We start from the raw sequence: 15,525 nt of genomic DNA, 5'->3' as shown, positions 1-15,525 counted from the left end.
ACCTTCCAGCAGTGATTTTAATGTTTTTTTAGTGAATATACTAGGTTTATGTTTAATATTGTTATTTTGATTTAAAAAATTACGTTCCACTATGGTTTTCTATTGTTTTGACAAATTATCATCAAATGTTTTAATGAGTTTAAAAATTCAAAAAGAATAACACGCCAAAACATAATCAAATGCTGTAAACTACGGAAGTACACTAATAAAACTGTTTACATTATTACAAGGTACCATCCTCTTTTCTAAAATATCATTTTTCAGTGAAAAAGTTTACTTTGAAGTCGTAGCAGTTTGAACTCAACAAAACATTTGATGATATTTCGTCCGAAAATTCTTAATATTTCAAAGTTATTTTCATATGAAACCATGGTGAAACCTAATTTTTAAATCGATATGACGATATTAAACATTACCCTCGTATATTCACCAAAAAAAAAAAAACATTTAAAATCACTGCTGGAAGGTGCTTAGAGTCACTTGCTCTTGTTCGTGGATAGTCCTCTTTATGTAAACACATAAATAGAATATTTAGTTGTACTATGAACCAGTGCTTTGATATGCTGTTCAGGTTCTAATCGATATTTCTGTATTTTTAAAGTGATCTTTGCTATAATGAGCTTTTCAATCATTAGCAGTCTAGTATCTCGGGGCTTTGCATTTTAAGTGGCATAGAAAAGCTAGAAGAATATCTTAAAACCATCCCAAGACTTAAATCTGAAGATAAATAGCTTAAAACCATCACAGGAATAATGTGAGGCTTCCAACAAAAGCTTCCCTAAAATCTAATCGTCTCAGTAGTTATTAAGATCTTAAGCTTGAGACAAAAAAAACCCTAATGCTTTATTTTATAGAATTATTACCAGCATACAGACAGACCAATCAAAAACGTTTAAAGAGCCAATGCTTTTAAAATGTGTTTTTGAATCTTCCAGACAGAACCCTATATAAAATTTCTGATTATTCCCTTTCATATAAAAATTCCAGGATTTTGTGAAAGTGTTACAGGCAATACAATTCACAGAAATACAGTTTACTAACATGACTTTTTATTGGGGATGGCAATCCGTTAAATTTTTTGACCAGATTCGGATTCTTACAAAAAATGGCGGATTCCCGCGGATTCCGGATTCTAGCAATATTATAAAATTTAAGTGCTACATATGTCCTAAAAATTAATGTTCTTGGTGTTCTCTATAATTCACTTCCGAGAATCGAACCAGATTTTAAAAGATATTGCATATAATGATGATAGTATTTGCCTTCAAAAAGGGGGAGTTGAAAGAAAAAACTCAAGATGCTAATTTTAGCCTACCAATTAAGAATCCGAATCCGCTATTAAAAAACGGATTCCGGAAATAGCATTTACTAAATATGTCATAAGAATTTCTATGTCGAAATTTATTATTGTTTATAGCAAAAGATTTCAAGAATTTAATTGGGTTCCCTTTTTTAAACAAACTTTATAATCTTTTTGGAAGAATTTATTACTCCCCCTTTATTTAGTAAAGGTCTAAAGGCGAGGGGCGAAGATGCTTGTTATTCTGTTTCAACTACTAAAAGTAGTCACCTTGTGCTGTAAAATTAAATTTAAAGTCTGTACCTAACATTTCTGAGAATTTTAAAGTTTATTTTTAAGAAGTAAATAAAACTGTCTACAACTTTATTATATTTCAAAGTTTTTTTCATAAATACTAGGAATATATATTTATGGGTCGGAGGGGACAAAATTATCCTTGAAATTAAGTAACAGGATGTCTGTTTGTCTATCTGTACAGAAGGATCTCGCTAACCGCTGGACCGATATCGTTCTCAACTTCTCCTTTACAATGTAGCTTCTTATAGGTCATGGGAAGGTTTATAAATATTTAAAACAGCTAGAAAAAAATTAACCCAACCCAAATGTTTTTTACATTAATTTTTAAAACATAAATTAAAAATGGGGAGGGGTCCCTAATTCAATTGCCTCTATGAGTTTAGCAGCTGATACTCGATAAATCTCACAATACTATGAGGAAAGATGGATTTGTTATCCATTAATCCTTGGAATAGAAGGCCTAGTTATTTTACATATTCAATTATTGGAATATAAATATTTTGTCCTATATTTGTAAAAATAGTAGGTAAACTTTTTTTTTCAAGACTTTTCTATTCTGTGGCCTGTGAGTTACGACAGTGCGTCACAAAAGTAAGGGACATTTGTCAGTTTTAATTATATACAATAAGTATTTTGGATTCCTTATATGAAAGAAACAGGATGATTGTCTGTGAGTAAGTAGCGAACCATTCCGCTAACCGCTCAACCTATTGGGTTCTTCTTTATAGGGAAGGATTTTTGCTTCTTAAAGTTCGGCTTCAACCAATAGCCAAATATTGACTATTGCATGAAAAAATGAAAAATCCACGAAACGAACAATAAGAAAATCCATGAAATTATGAAGTTTTGAAAGTAACAAAATAATAACAGACATATACTCGTGAAAAGTCTGAACGCCGGAAATTTGACTGTTGACCATATATTTAAATACCTACTGTAATGTCATAATAAAAAGTTAAAAAAAGAGGTAAGAGGATTTGGCATATAAAAATGTATGCATCTACGACTCTACTCGGAATAAATCTTTTAACAATGGGCTGTAAATTTAAATTACACTAGTCCCCAAAGATTTATAATAATGTTAGATTAACACTTTTGGGGACTTTTTGAATTTTGATTGATTGGCTCATTAAGATAAATGTCAATACGTTTCAACCACTAATTGTAATCTACCAAAGAAGTTATTTTGTGTATCATCATTGGAGATGTACAATGTACATCAATTTATCGGCCATTTTCTTATCCCTTTTAATACGTTCATATCATGTAAATTTTGAGTTAGCATGCTTTGCTTATCCCCTGATCCCTGACATAGTAACTAACCTCTTGTTTATCGATGTCAGGTAGAAGGACCATAAGTTCAGCAAATATGTCAACAAAATTCTTGTCCTCCATGAGAGAGTGGCAGGTCTGGAAATATTGTCCGCAGCTCAGACCACCTGAAAATAAGAAAAATGTTACACATGTGCCGCATTTATCTTTGCTTTCACAATTCTTATTAGGCACACGTAGCCCCCCCCCCCCTCCCCTGCCCTTTTAGCTTATTCTAAAATATGTAAAAATAAGAGGATGGAATGTAGTTTTTTTTCTATTCATAACCCAAGCGAGAACCCCTGAAACTGCCAAACCTATATCTGTGGCACCGCCAATCCTGCGCAGCTACCCAATCCAATACCCAATATAACCTAACTTAATATGTCCTTAAGTAATAAACAAGCGAGTAAAATCAAACGGTCAATTGACAATAAAAAAAATTCCGATTTATGATAAACAATATTAAGCATTATGTAGATCAGTATTATTGGAGGAAAAAAATAGATACTGAAGGTTTGTACCATCCAATCAAGATTTATATGTTCAGAAAGTTTTAGGTTCTTGCGTAATATATTTAAAGTCTAATGTCCCCCATTTCTAAATAATATCACAAGCAATTTAGTTTAGCTGACATTATAAAATAATGTATAGCCTTGACATTAAAATAACAGATAGGACAGAACACATAAATAAATTTTATGAATTTTGTAGAGACATTGTTCATACACGAGTAAACTCTAAATCCATTAAATCCTTAAAATTCTGGAAGTTATACAATTTCGAGGATAACGGAACATTTTTAGTGACGCAAATTATGCAAAAAAAGCTACTTGTCCTTTCACCTAAAGGTACTAAAACCCCACAGAAGACTTGGACATTTGATTTCACCTTTTATTCACAAAAATTGTAAAGATTCATATAAAGAAAATTTTTTGATATACTTTCTTCTTAGTATTTTAATATTGTTTTAGGTTATGTAAATTTAAACAGTTTCTATAAGAGTCGGGGGAGGGGGGGGGGGGAATATTTTTTTCCAGATGCGATTTCTCTTGGAAGGGTAAAGGTACCTTCCCCCAAAATAAAACCTATGAGAAGATTCGCTGTAAAGGAGAACCAGATCGGTCAAGTGGTTAGTGGTCAAGTTCGACATTTCTGTTACTCTTATATAAATAAACTAGCGGCTTCGCCCCTAGCCTCTAGGGGCTTTGCCCCAAAAGGTTTGATCAACCAAATTTTTCGTATTTTAGATTTAAAAAGAAAAAGTAAAAAAAAATTTTTTTGGGGGGGGGGGTAATTTTCATTTTTTGGGGGGGTTGGGGGTGTCCCAACCCCCAAGAAAATAGCTTAAAACCACCACAGGACCAGTAGGTATATTCCCTGAAGAGTAGAGCCCAATCGGTTCAGTGGTTACTGAGATCTTAAGCTTCAGACGGACAGACAGACGGACAGACATCGTTCTACTTTGTATTATAGATGGAAGACTAAAAATTTCAAGGTTGTGGAAACAGAATGGAAGAAGTTCATGTACATTTTCAAGGTTGTGTACACTTACAGTGTGATATGAGTTGTAAATTGTAACATCATATAAAATTCACACCTGTCCTTATCTTATATAAGACTAGTGGATGCGCCCCTAGCATCTAGGTGCTCTATATTCGAAGGGATTTGGAAGGGCGGATAAATAGCCTAAAACCATCCCGAGACATATGTGAAGCTCCACTGTAAAGGAGGACCATATCGGTTCAGCAGTTATTGATATCCTTCGCTACAAACAAAAAAGCTTGCTACTTTATATAATAGGATAACTTTACGATAATATAATATTTCATACCACTAGTTTTGAAAGGTCAGGATTAAGTCAGAAACTTTAGCATTTTAGTAATTCTAAAATTGTGTTTTTAAAACTTTTCAATCCAGATTTATACCAGTTATCCTAAGATATGTTACTGAATCCTTAAGATCTTTAAAATTAAGATGTACTTATGTTCTCAACTATTTTATTTATGTAGTATGAAATTTTGACGCAAGGTATCTCATTTTTATTTCGTTAAATGAAATAACTTGAGTTAAAAGTTCTGTAGGAAGGTAATTGTTTTAGTAAGTTTTGTAATATAATTATTTAAAGGCTTTTTCATGTCTAAGCTTTTTAATAAATACAATAAAAAAATTTGGGTAAAAGATGTTGTAAAAGTAAAATGGTATGTTTCCTTAATTTTCCGAAGTTTAGATGATAACAATTATGGAAATGAACTGTAAACAAGGGTTTTGATCTCTAGAATTAAAGGCTTGTAGTATAGCATCAGTTTAAGGATGGTGCATTTCGAATTAAAAACAATTCAAAAAGTCAAAAATTTCCACTAAAGGTTGCTATATTGCAAATACTTGTTTTATCTGAAAATATCTGGGTTTTCAACCTTAAAGGGTCACAACTATGAAATTGAATTAACTGCCCATTGTCCCCTCCCTTACTCCCTGGATAGTTGCAGAGTGTATTTCAGAAAAATGATTGCAAGCATAACTTACAAGAATACCATCTAACATATGTAATTTTGTATTACCATAAATAACAAACATTAAGGCACCAATAAAATAGTCTTCGTGCTATATTTATGAAACTAAGACAGCCATATAAGTTGCATTGCATATTCATAAGCATACGACTTTTAAGTCTCCATATTTTTAGAACTACGTGGTAGAAAATTGAAAATCTTTCAGATATATGTCCTATTTCTGTAGTTTAATCCATTGAACAGAAAAAAATATGTAGTTCACTAAATTCAAGTTTAAAGCATTTCGTACAACTACCCCTTTAATCCATTTTTATCTCTCACAGAACAACTAAACACAAATTTTAACGCATTTGACATCATTTTTAAAATCTGTAAACTCTAAAGATTGTCTTTTTTTTATTTTGACCTAAGCTTAGTTCAGGAGAGGTGTATGTAAAGGGAATAAAGTTATAAAGTTTTGAAAACATCAGGGATTTTCGGGGATTAAAAATAGGTCAGTAAATTAATTTTTCCCCCAAAGTCTATGCATAAAATTCTGCTCAGCAAGTTTGGTTAATGTTAATTTTAGGGTTGGCAATCTGGAATCCAGAATCCCCCAATTTTTGGGCCAATTTTGGAATCCGAATCCTGAATCCGTTTTTTAATAGCAGATTCCAGATTCTGAATTGGTAGGCTAAAATTAGCGTCTTGAGTTTTTTCATTCAACTCCCTCTTTTTTAAGACAAAGATCAACCCCCCCCCCCCATCTCTTCCCACATAAACCACAAAGTTGAGAGATCAGCTGGTAATGCAGAGCTCTCATTGTCCAGCCAACAATCATGTGATTCATGCTCAACTAAGCCCTCTAATTGGCTGTACAGTGGTCACATGACATCAAAATTTATCTATTTTCATTTCACAGCTTTTCATGCTCCATTTTTTTTTTTAAAGAGCCTTTTAAAATACTGCTAGAATTCTGAATCTGCCAAAAATAAGAATTTGGAATCCCACTCCATCCCTAAAAAAACAACACTCTCTAGAACCACACTCAACCTAACTTTCAGGGTCATGTCATCACAATCAATATTCTAAATTTTCATTTTCACTTTTAAACTTTTAGGGATACACAGTTAATTTAATCATTGAAAATGTTTATTCTCAATAATTGGATTATCAAACATTATCATAACATAAAGTTATATAAAAAAGATAACTATATTTCCAGTATGGCCTCAAAACTTATTAATAGCCGCTGGATAAGAACCGGTTCTAAAAATACTAATAATCATGTTTTGTATCATATTATAGCCAGTTTTCTACGAATATTTATTAATTAAAAAACATAATATTGATTCTAGTTTTTTAGCGCAGGCCTTCAGCACCTCGGTTCTAACAAAATTTGCTTAAAATGTTTAATTTTCATATCCGCGGAAAGCTGTCTATAATACAATTCGATAAATAACTATTTTCAAGAAAGGGAGTGGTCAATATATTTGGTAATTTCTTTGTTCTTGGTCAATTTTTACATAGTTGAGAAAAAAGGTAAAAAAAACAGGATAATTAAGACAATTTATCTTATTTGTGGAGGACATTAAACCAATCTTGAAGCTTCAGACAATATATAAATGGCAATTAAGACAAAAATAAAATAAAAGAAAGAGAACAATATTGCTATTAAGATCATTGTCTCCTTTTCAAACTGGTTGTTTACTCTGATAACCCTGATAGAACATGAAAAATCAGGAGAAGATATTTAAAATATTAACAAGGGGGAATGACAGATAGTGAGAACAGGCATAACTGTTATTTGTCGCATCGTATTGTAGACAGATTTCCGCGGATATTAAAATAAAATATTACAAGATTGGAACCAGTTTTATTTAGCCAAATTTTTATTTTAATATTTTTGATAACTGTCTGTAATACGATGTTAAACACGATTTTTCAATAATCAGATATAAATCGGTTTCGAAGCCTTGCTTGAAAAGGTGATAAATATTTTTTATAGGTTGGTAGATTTGTTTATCTCCTAATGAGGTATTCCTTTATTCCTCCAAAGATGAAAAGAAACAAGGTACCAGCATATATAGTTCCGAGGTATGACGTAGAAATTCATCTAACATCCTTAGATAAACCATGAGACATCTAATTCAGTCAGTTACAAATTACACTCTAATGAATGTTAAGCACTTAATGTAACCACACTAGCGGATACGCCCCTAGAGGCCTCTAGGGGCACTTGAGGAGGGGGGAGTCGAATTTGATAACCCAATTTCTTATTTTGGATTTTCAAAGAAAAAGTATTTTTTTTTTTTGGGGGGGGGAAGGTGTCCCACCCCCCAAGAAAATAGTTGTAAACCTTCCCGGGACCTATGAGAAGCTACCCTGTTAAGGAGAACCCAATCAGTTCAGCGGTGAGCGAGATCCTTCGATACAAACACACAGACACACAAACTAATAATACCAACAATTTTAAGTTAGTCTATTTATTTCACAATGCATGGAATATCAGTTTTTAATAAGTGATGTTAGCTATGAAATGTGCAGAGCGTGACACCCAGTATTTTCAATGTGGCAAGGCAATGAAGCAAATGTTAACAATGTTAGAAGCTATTGGGTGTAAATTTATTACATATTTCTCCCCTCTAAAATTGGTATTTAGATTCGCCAATCACAATGAGTTTTACTTTACCTACATGGTACAGCCCTTTATATTACCTGGTGTTCTTAACTATCGTATGAACATTTTATCCTATGAATGTATCTGGATGTGAAATTTTTCAAACATCTAGGGGGTTATGTAACACCCCCTCCACCCCCATTGCTACAAACAGAAGTGTATTAACGTATTTTCCATTTAGTTAGAAAACTGAAAAATCATAAAATATTATGACCTATCTGCTAAATATTATTCAATTAATAAGTATGAAAAAAAACTTCATTTTGCAATTAGAATTAAATCAACTTAATGCATATAAATATTGTGTATTTTGAAGAGCAAGGCAGCTGCAATTTTAATTTGAAAAGCATAGAAGCTACAAATTGTAAATAGCATCTGCTGATTAATTATGTTCAGACTGCAACTGAAAGTCTAAAAAAATTTGAAATCATGACGGCTGCCAGCCCCTGCTAAATTTTTGAAATACAGCTTGAATTGAGAAAGACATTAATATAAATGTATGCATACTCTGATTCAATACACACATCAACATACACACACATTTACAAAGTATGAATATTTCATACAATCTTTAATGCATGGCAGGAAATAAAAGAATACATTTACATTTGAATTTTAAAATTGGAAATTTTTAATTTTGATTTAAAATTTGTTTTATATTTGAAATCTAAAATTTTTGTTTCTAGTTTGAGTTTACTAGTTTTTTCTGGTTCTGTTTGGTTTTTAATTTAAATATAAATATGTCTAGGGTGACAAAGAATATATACTAATCCTATAAAAAATATTTTAAAAACACAGTATCTAACCTATTTAGGCGAAGGTTCTACTCCTTACAGGATAAGCAAAACCTAACCTTTCCCTAAATTCTATTTTCCCTAAATCGAACAAAAAGTTGGAAAAGTAACGGCTAACGGCTCAGCCGTTTATGCCATTTTAAGGGCTTTTTTTAGGGCAAAATTATCGATAATAACACCAATAAACTTATTAAAAATTTCTAGTACCAGCTGTTTAACAGCTAGAATCGACTAAAAAGGCTGATAGAAGCTATAAAATGCCAAGATTATCATTTTTAGACTTAATAATGTCTATCGAAAAGTTGATTCCTTCGCAATGGATTTGCCCTGAAAATAGCCAAAAACCGGCTTAATAGCTGAACCGCCAGCCGTTACTTTTTTCCAACTTTTTATTTGATTTAGGGAAAACAGACCTACTAAGGATTACTCATGCAAAAATTCAGATCGATATTCGAATTCTAAGTGTCATTTATACATTGATTTCAAGATGGTTGCATTAACCCCCCCCCCCTTTTATAGGTAAGCAACTTGGAAAATATGAACTATGATTTGAAATATATTTGTATTTTTAACTAGTGTTAATCTTGTTCTGTTTATAGCCTTTATAGAAACAATGTGAATTAAGTTTAACATTAACAAGATAACAACACATTAAGAAAACAATTATAAATTAATGGTATCTTAAATGTGCCTCAAAAACTTATTAAAATACAAAATTTTAGGTTTATATTTGTAAAAAATACATTTTATAACGATATAACTATTTAAAAATCATTTTAAGTTATGTTTGTTACTTTTAGTTATTTTATATTTTATTTCTCAAATGCTTTGTTAAACTGTATAAAGCTGAAGAAAAGGTTATATCATTTCTATTATCTAACCCAAAATATTTTATTTTATTTAGGTTGTTTGTTATTCCATATAACTGGTTTTTATCCTAAATCTAAATAAGTTGGCCTCAAGTAAAAGTAGCAAAAGTGCGTAGAGCCTTTTAATCAAAGAGTTGAAGCACTAGTTAAGTTTAGTTTACTCTTTTCTTCAAAATCAGGAATAAAGCAACAAGCAAAATGTTTTAATGCGTATGTTTATCAGGTCGACTCCAATGTTTTTTTAGGATATTTTAATAATATTTATTTGTTATGTTAAGATTATGACACCTGAAATATTTAGCCCAGGTGGTAGGTTAAGCATTGATTAGTTAGCTTCAGCCAGGAAATAGGATCTTTGATCCAGTGTTTGATAACAAATATGAGGTGTAGCTCATATGTACAAATATTTTGATATTTTAATAGTATTTATTTTTGATGTTAAGATTATGACACCTGAAATATTTAGCCCAGGTGGTAGGTTAAGCATTGATTAGTTAGATTCAGTCAGGAAATAGGATCTTTGATCCAGTGTTTGATAACAAATATGAGGTGTAGCTCATATGTACATTCATTGGCATTATTGACCTCTAGGGAGCTTGATGTCACTTCGGGTTCAAGACCTCTACACTCACCTTGAAACATAATCAGCATCTTATAATTGCGGTGTAAAGAATCCATTCTTCCTATAATATACAACCAACCCTTTGATTGAACAACCTCTGTCTGGAATATTTAAGACATTTGCCAAGACATTCCTCCTCTCTTACTATTGATACCACGCGCCTGACATAGCAGCTGTAGGTATCATTTTTGGCTTCTCAAGTATGGGCCGGTGTTTTACAGACTCAAACCTGAAACCTCCTCGGAAGAAAGCCGATGTGACGCTACTGCCGCAGGTTACTCTATGTACATGATCAAGAACAGTCTATCCTTAAATCCCTGGTGAAAATAAACTTTCTGTCAAGTTTTTCCCTTGAGCAAGATCAAGGAAATGGGAATCCATTACTGTGTAATGCAATATTTGTAATTCTATTCTACTGCTCTGCTCTGCAAAGTGTGCCTGCTATAAAATAAGGTATTTATTGTAAATGTACATTAAAGTGAAAATAAATTACAAATGAAGCAAGACAAGTATACCACATGGAAAATTACAAAATTTAAGAAACAATTTTCATTGCAATATTCTACTTTTTTATTTGGTACAGCTGTCTCATTTACAAACAAATTTTTTTATTAACTATCATAAGCTCACTAAATCTTGAATTCTCTATCTTTTTTTCCAGTTTATAAAATGAAGTTCTGTTATTTATAGGCCACTTTAATTATGTGATGTATCCAACTTTTAATAATTTGATGGATGTTGAAAAAGCTAATAAAACTTAAAACATTTTGACAAGAAAAGTTTTTGATTTATTACATTGGTTCGCCCTACTTACTTTCAGTTGATTACATTTTCTTGGAAACAATTAGAAATACTTTACAACACCGGGGCTCGGCTGATGCAGCAATCAAATTCAGACACATGTATAGGCAAAGTACTTCTCAGCTGCCAGCCGAGCGCCATATCATTACAGCTGCCAAATTAAAAGTTCAACCATAAAAAAAGTTATATAAATCACAACCAATATTTTTCAAGCTGGCACATACATTTTCTTCTGGATGTGTTGATACATATTTTATACACAGCTGCCATTAATGAAATAGGCAGTTGTGGTTAGCCTTACTTTTGTAAAAAAAAAAGACTGCAGTCCTGATAAACAAAACTCAACAAATTGAAAATTTTTTTGCTGCTACCAAGCCCTACTAATATACATACGTATTGTACTTAAAATACATAATTACCAATTAAGATTTTTCATTCGAGCCTTAATTGAATAAAACGTTTAATGTGCCTTATAATAAATGGCATCACAAAAGTAAAATCATGTATAACAATAAGCATTATTATAAAAATGAATAATAATATCTTTCATCAGGAAAATTACAGAAATAATAATTTTTTATTAACATATTTTCTGACAGCAATGTAAACAGAAGTGTAATTTATTATAAACAAAAAAGCAACATGCTAATAATAGCGAAGCTTTGTTAAAATAAGGATATGTCCGAACTTTCACAAGTGGAAAAATGTCTTTGTATTATTATTTTTTATTAATATTTTCTTATAATAATGAATTGTATCTTTCTAATACTTTATACAAATCAAAATATATACAGTTTATTTTGGAAAAGAAATGCTCTTATTTTGTTTTTTACATAATTGTCCTTGTTTTTTTTATATAAAATGTAGACTTGTAATTTATAAAGTCTGCTTTTTTCGCCTTAGAATTAATACAATATCCAAGTTTTAGTAAAACTAACTAAATCTAAATGGAAGGAGGAAGAATAGAACATTTTTTTTATCATATTGGTCCAAAAAGGCCATGTAATTCAAAAATGGGAGTTCAATTGTCCTATTTCATGCAATGCATATTTTGTACATACATTACTAAAAAGGAATATTTGCATGAAGAGCATATAACGAGTTGTGGTACCAATGAAGACATTTACCAAACAATTTTTGCAATACACCAAAAATGTCATTTGTAATTTGTTAAGGTTATCATTTTAGAAAAAAAATTTGCAAACATAATCAAAGAATAGGTGAAAATACTTGGTTGAAATATATTTTAGGTCTACTTAGTGTCTTTCATCAATTCAGACTAATTTTATATAAACTTTTTAATATAGATTTAATATAGATGACTTATTAAGCTCATTATTGCCGTTGTATTTGCATATTTTTACATCCACAAATCTTGTTACATCAAGTTATAAAGTACAGTACAAAAATAATACTAACCCAGTAAAAAAGTTGATGTGCATCAGAGATAAAGTAATGAATAATCAAGAAAAAAATCAAAGGAAAAAAAATCAAGGAACCGGTTCTCATGAATACGAAAAAACTATGTCGTATTATATCCAGTTTTCTACGAATATATAAATGTACAATCATAAGATTAAAACTAGTTTTTTTAGCCCCGTGGGGCCGATACATTCTATATCCGCGGAAAGCCGTTTATAATACGATACGAGAAATAACTATTCTCGTATTCATTCGAATCCGGTGGATAGGAACCGGTTCTCATCCATACGAAAAAAACTATGTCTAGCATCGTATTATATCCAGCGTTCTACGAAAATAAAAATGTAAAATCATAAGATCAAAACTAGTTTTTTTTAGCTGGTGCCTTCGGCACCTCAGGGCTAAAAAAAAACTAGTTTTAATCTCATAATTGTACAATCTATATCCGCGGAAAGCCGTTTATAATACGATGCGAGAAATAGCTATTATTCACATTTAATGAAAGATTAATGTTACTAATTCTATGCTGATTACATTTGCAGCATGATAAGAAAATTTAGGGATAATTTTGTAGACTAACATTCATAAAACGGTGATTTTTTACCTATGAATTTGAAGACTGGCATTAACTATTAAGTAGAAATTGTAAAGAGAATTGCATTTTAGCATGTAAGTAGCTAGATAGTAATACCCGCATCCCTGATAAAATCAAGTATTGTATATTAGTCCAGAAAAGAAGGGGACAATGGCCTGATTATTACAATAGTCCCCAAAGTTTTATAATATCGATTTCTTATTCGTTGGCTCAACAACTCTGGGGACTTTTATTGAATTTTTACTGGTTGATTCGTTGATGTGAGTGACCAAACGGTTCAACCACTAATTAGAATCAAAACAAAAGGAGTAATTTTGTGTTTCATTATCGGGTCTGTACATTAATTTATCGACCATTGTCTTATACCTTTAAATCCCTGATATTTATCTGTAAATGAAGAACAGACATTGATTAAGATGGGTTGATCAAATAAAAAATATACTCAATAAGCTAGAATAAACAAATAATCTTGGTAAATATATTTAATTGGATGGGCTTTATTTACACAGCAATAATCATAGCAAAAGATAATATCGTTTCATATAAAGTAATAAGTTTTTTTTTGTCTGAAGCTTAATATCTCAATAACTACTAAACCAATTGACTTTTCTATGTTATGTAAACTTCAAATAAGTCCTGTGATGGTTTTAGCTAAAATATTTTAGGATGGTTTTTAACTATTTTTTAGCCCATTTGTTCCCATTTGAATACATAGCCCCAAGATGCTAGGGGCGCAGCTGCTAGTGTATATATATAAAAGATATATTTAACAAGTAACAATATATCTTCATATTGAAAAGTAACAGGATGAGTCTTTCTACATGTTTGTATTGAAAAATCTCCCTAAACCGATAAGGCTCTCCAATCAGTTAAGCTTCGTATACTAATTGGGAAGGTTTGAAAAAAGTATTAACAAACTCTCCAAAATATTAGGTATAATCTAAGATTTCCTAAGCCGGCTTAAAATTCAAGTTTTAAGCCAATTTTTGGGGGAATTCATAGTGTACAATATATGATTTTCAGTGTAACTGAGAATCAGTTTTAAACTAACGGCCATACTAATATTCTGACAACCCCGTTTTATTGATCCTGCCATTTCAGCGAACTTAAAGACAAGAAACAAAAGTCTATCCATTCTTTTATAATAAAACTGAGGAAAAGTACACAAAAATAATATTTTTGTTTTAATAATGATATTAATAATAAATGATAGGTGTATAATTTGTAATATATTTGTGCATGTATCATCAAACAAGGATCACAACATCTATGATTAGCGAAGCATTTAAAACAACATAATTCATTAATATATATTAAAAAAAGTTAACAGGCAGGCTTCAAGCATGTGCTAATTGATAAAATACTATTATTTTATAATCTAAATCTTCATACCTCGCAAAACAGCGTAGTGATTTAAACTTTCCCCCACACAAATTCCATGTCTCTTGTAACATTGCCAACGGAATAATAGCTGCATAAAGACCAAAAAGAATCTTTTCAGTTCTCTATCTCTAATAGAAGTCGTGTAAATTACGTTTACACTTCTCAAAATCTACGGCTTTTCTTGACATCAACTATTGACAAATTGAGTTCTAGACTGTATTTCCATTCTGTAACTTTTATTACAGCCAAGAAAAGCACATTTTTAAAATGACGTAAATACGGATTCAGTGAGTTATAAAGTAGTTTTGATACTAAAAAACAGATGTTGTACATAAATACATCTAATATCAAAGTATTTCCATGGCGAGAATGTGTGCAACATTATTTCTGCCATCAAAATATTTTTATGTATTAAAATGATGGAATAGTTATTTATCGCTTCTTATTATAGACAGCTTTCCGCTAATAGTAAAACAAAAAGTAGGATAATTGCAATTTTTTAGCCTTTAGACGAAGGCCCAAGACAACAAAAAAAACGGCAATCTTTAATAACCTTTATTTCAGTTTTCATCTTAAATAAATGTAAAGCAATACGATAAAAGACAGTCTTACTTTATGGTATCTTATGTACTTGGAAATTGAGTGGCTTTGATAAAAAATCACCACAAACTATAAGTCCATGCAAGGATAATAATCCATAATTGATAGATTAAAAAAGAAAAATATTTTAAACAAATTTCTAAGGTTGCATCTCCATTGTTGCTGGCCACCCAAAGAATCTACTCTCTACTGCAGTATTTCCACAAGATTAATATATTTATTTTGGAAACAAAAATTACAGATATAAATATTTGCAAATATACAATCTACATTTACAACTAGTACACAAAAATATTTTTGACCATTTTGTCGTTTTATAAGCAAAGCTTCACTATCAAGGTCAATCAGTAAGTCCATAA

At 31.0% G+C, this 15,525-nt stretch overlaps 1 protein-coding gene across 5 annotated transcripts in view; it reads right to left on the bottom strand.

Moving 5' to 3' along the window:
- LOC145329742 (E3 ubiquitin-protein ligase ZNF598) overlaps positions 1 to 15,525 on the bottom strand; it is an 89,112-nt gene that overhangs the window by 8,070 nt on the left and 65,517 nt on the right. For all 5 annotated transcript variants that reach the window (XM_080174113.1, XM_080174114.1, XM_080174112.1 and 2 more), the window contains exon 28: positions 2,921 to 3,036. In XM_080174113.1, coding sequence (XP_080030239.1) covers positions 2,921 to 3,036 — 116 coding nt within the window. The remainder of the gene's footprint in view (positions 1 to 2,920; positions 3,037 to 15,525) is intronic.

This window comes from Acartia tonsa, chromosome 10, assembly GCF_053477335.1.
Source record: "Acartia tonsa isolate MP-2025a chromosome 10, ASM5347733v1, whole genome shotgun sequence".
Classification (NCBI taxonomy): domain Eukaryota; kingdom Metazoa; phylum Arthropoda; class Copepoda; order Calanoida; family Acartiidae; genus Acartia; species Acartia tonsa.
This window is presented reverse-complemented; position numbering and strand designations above follow the sequence as displayed.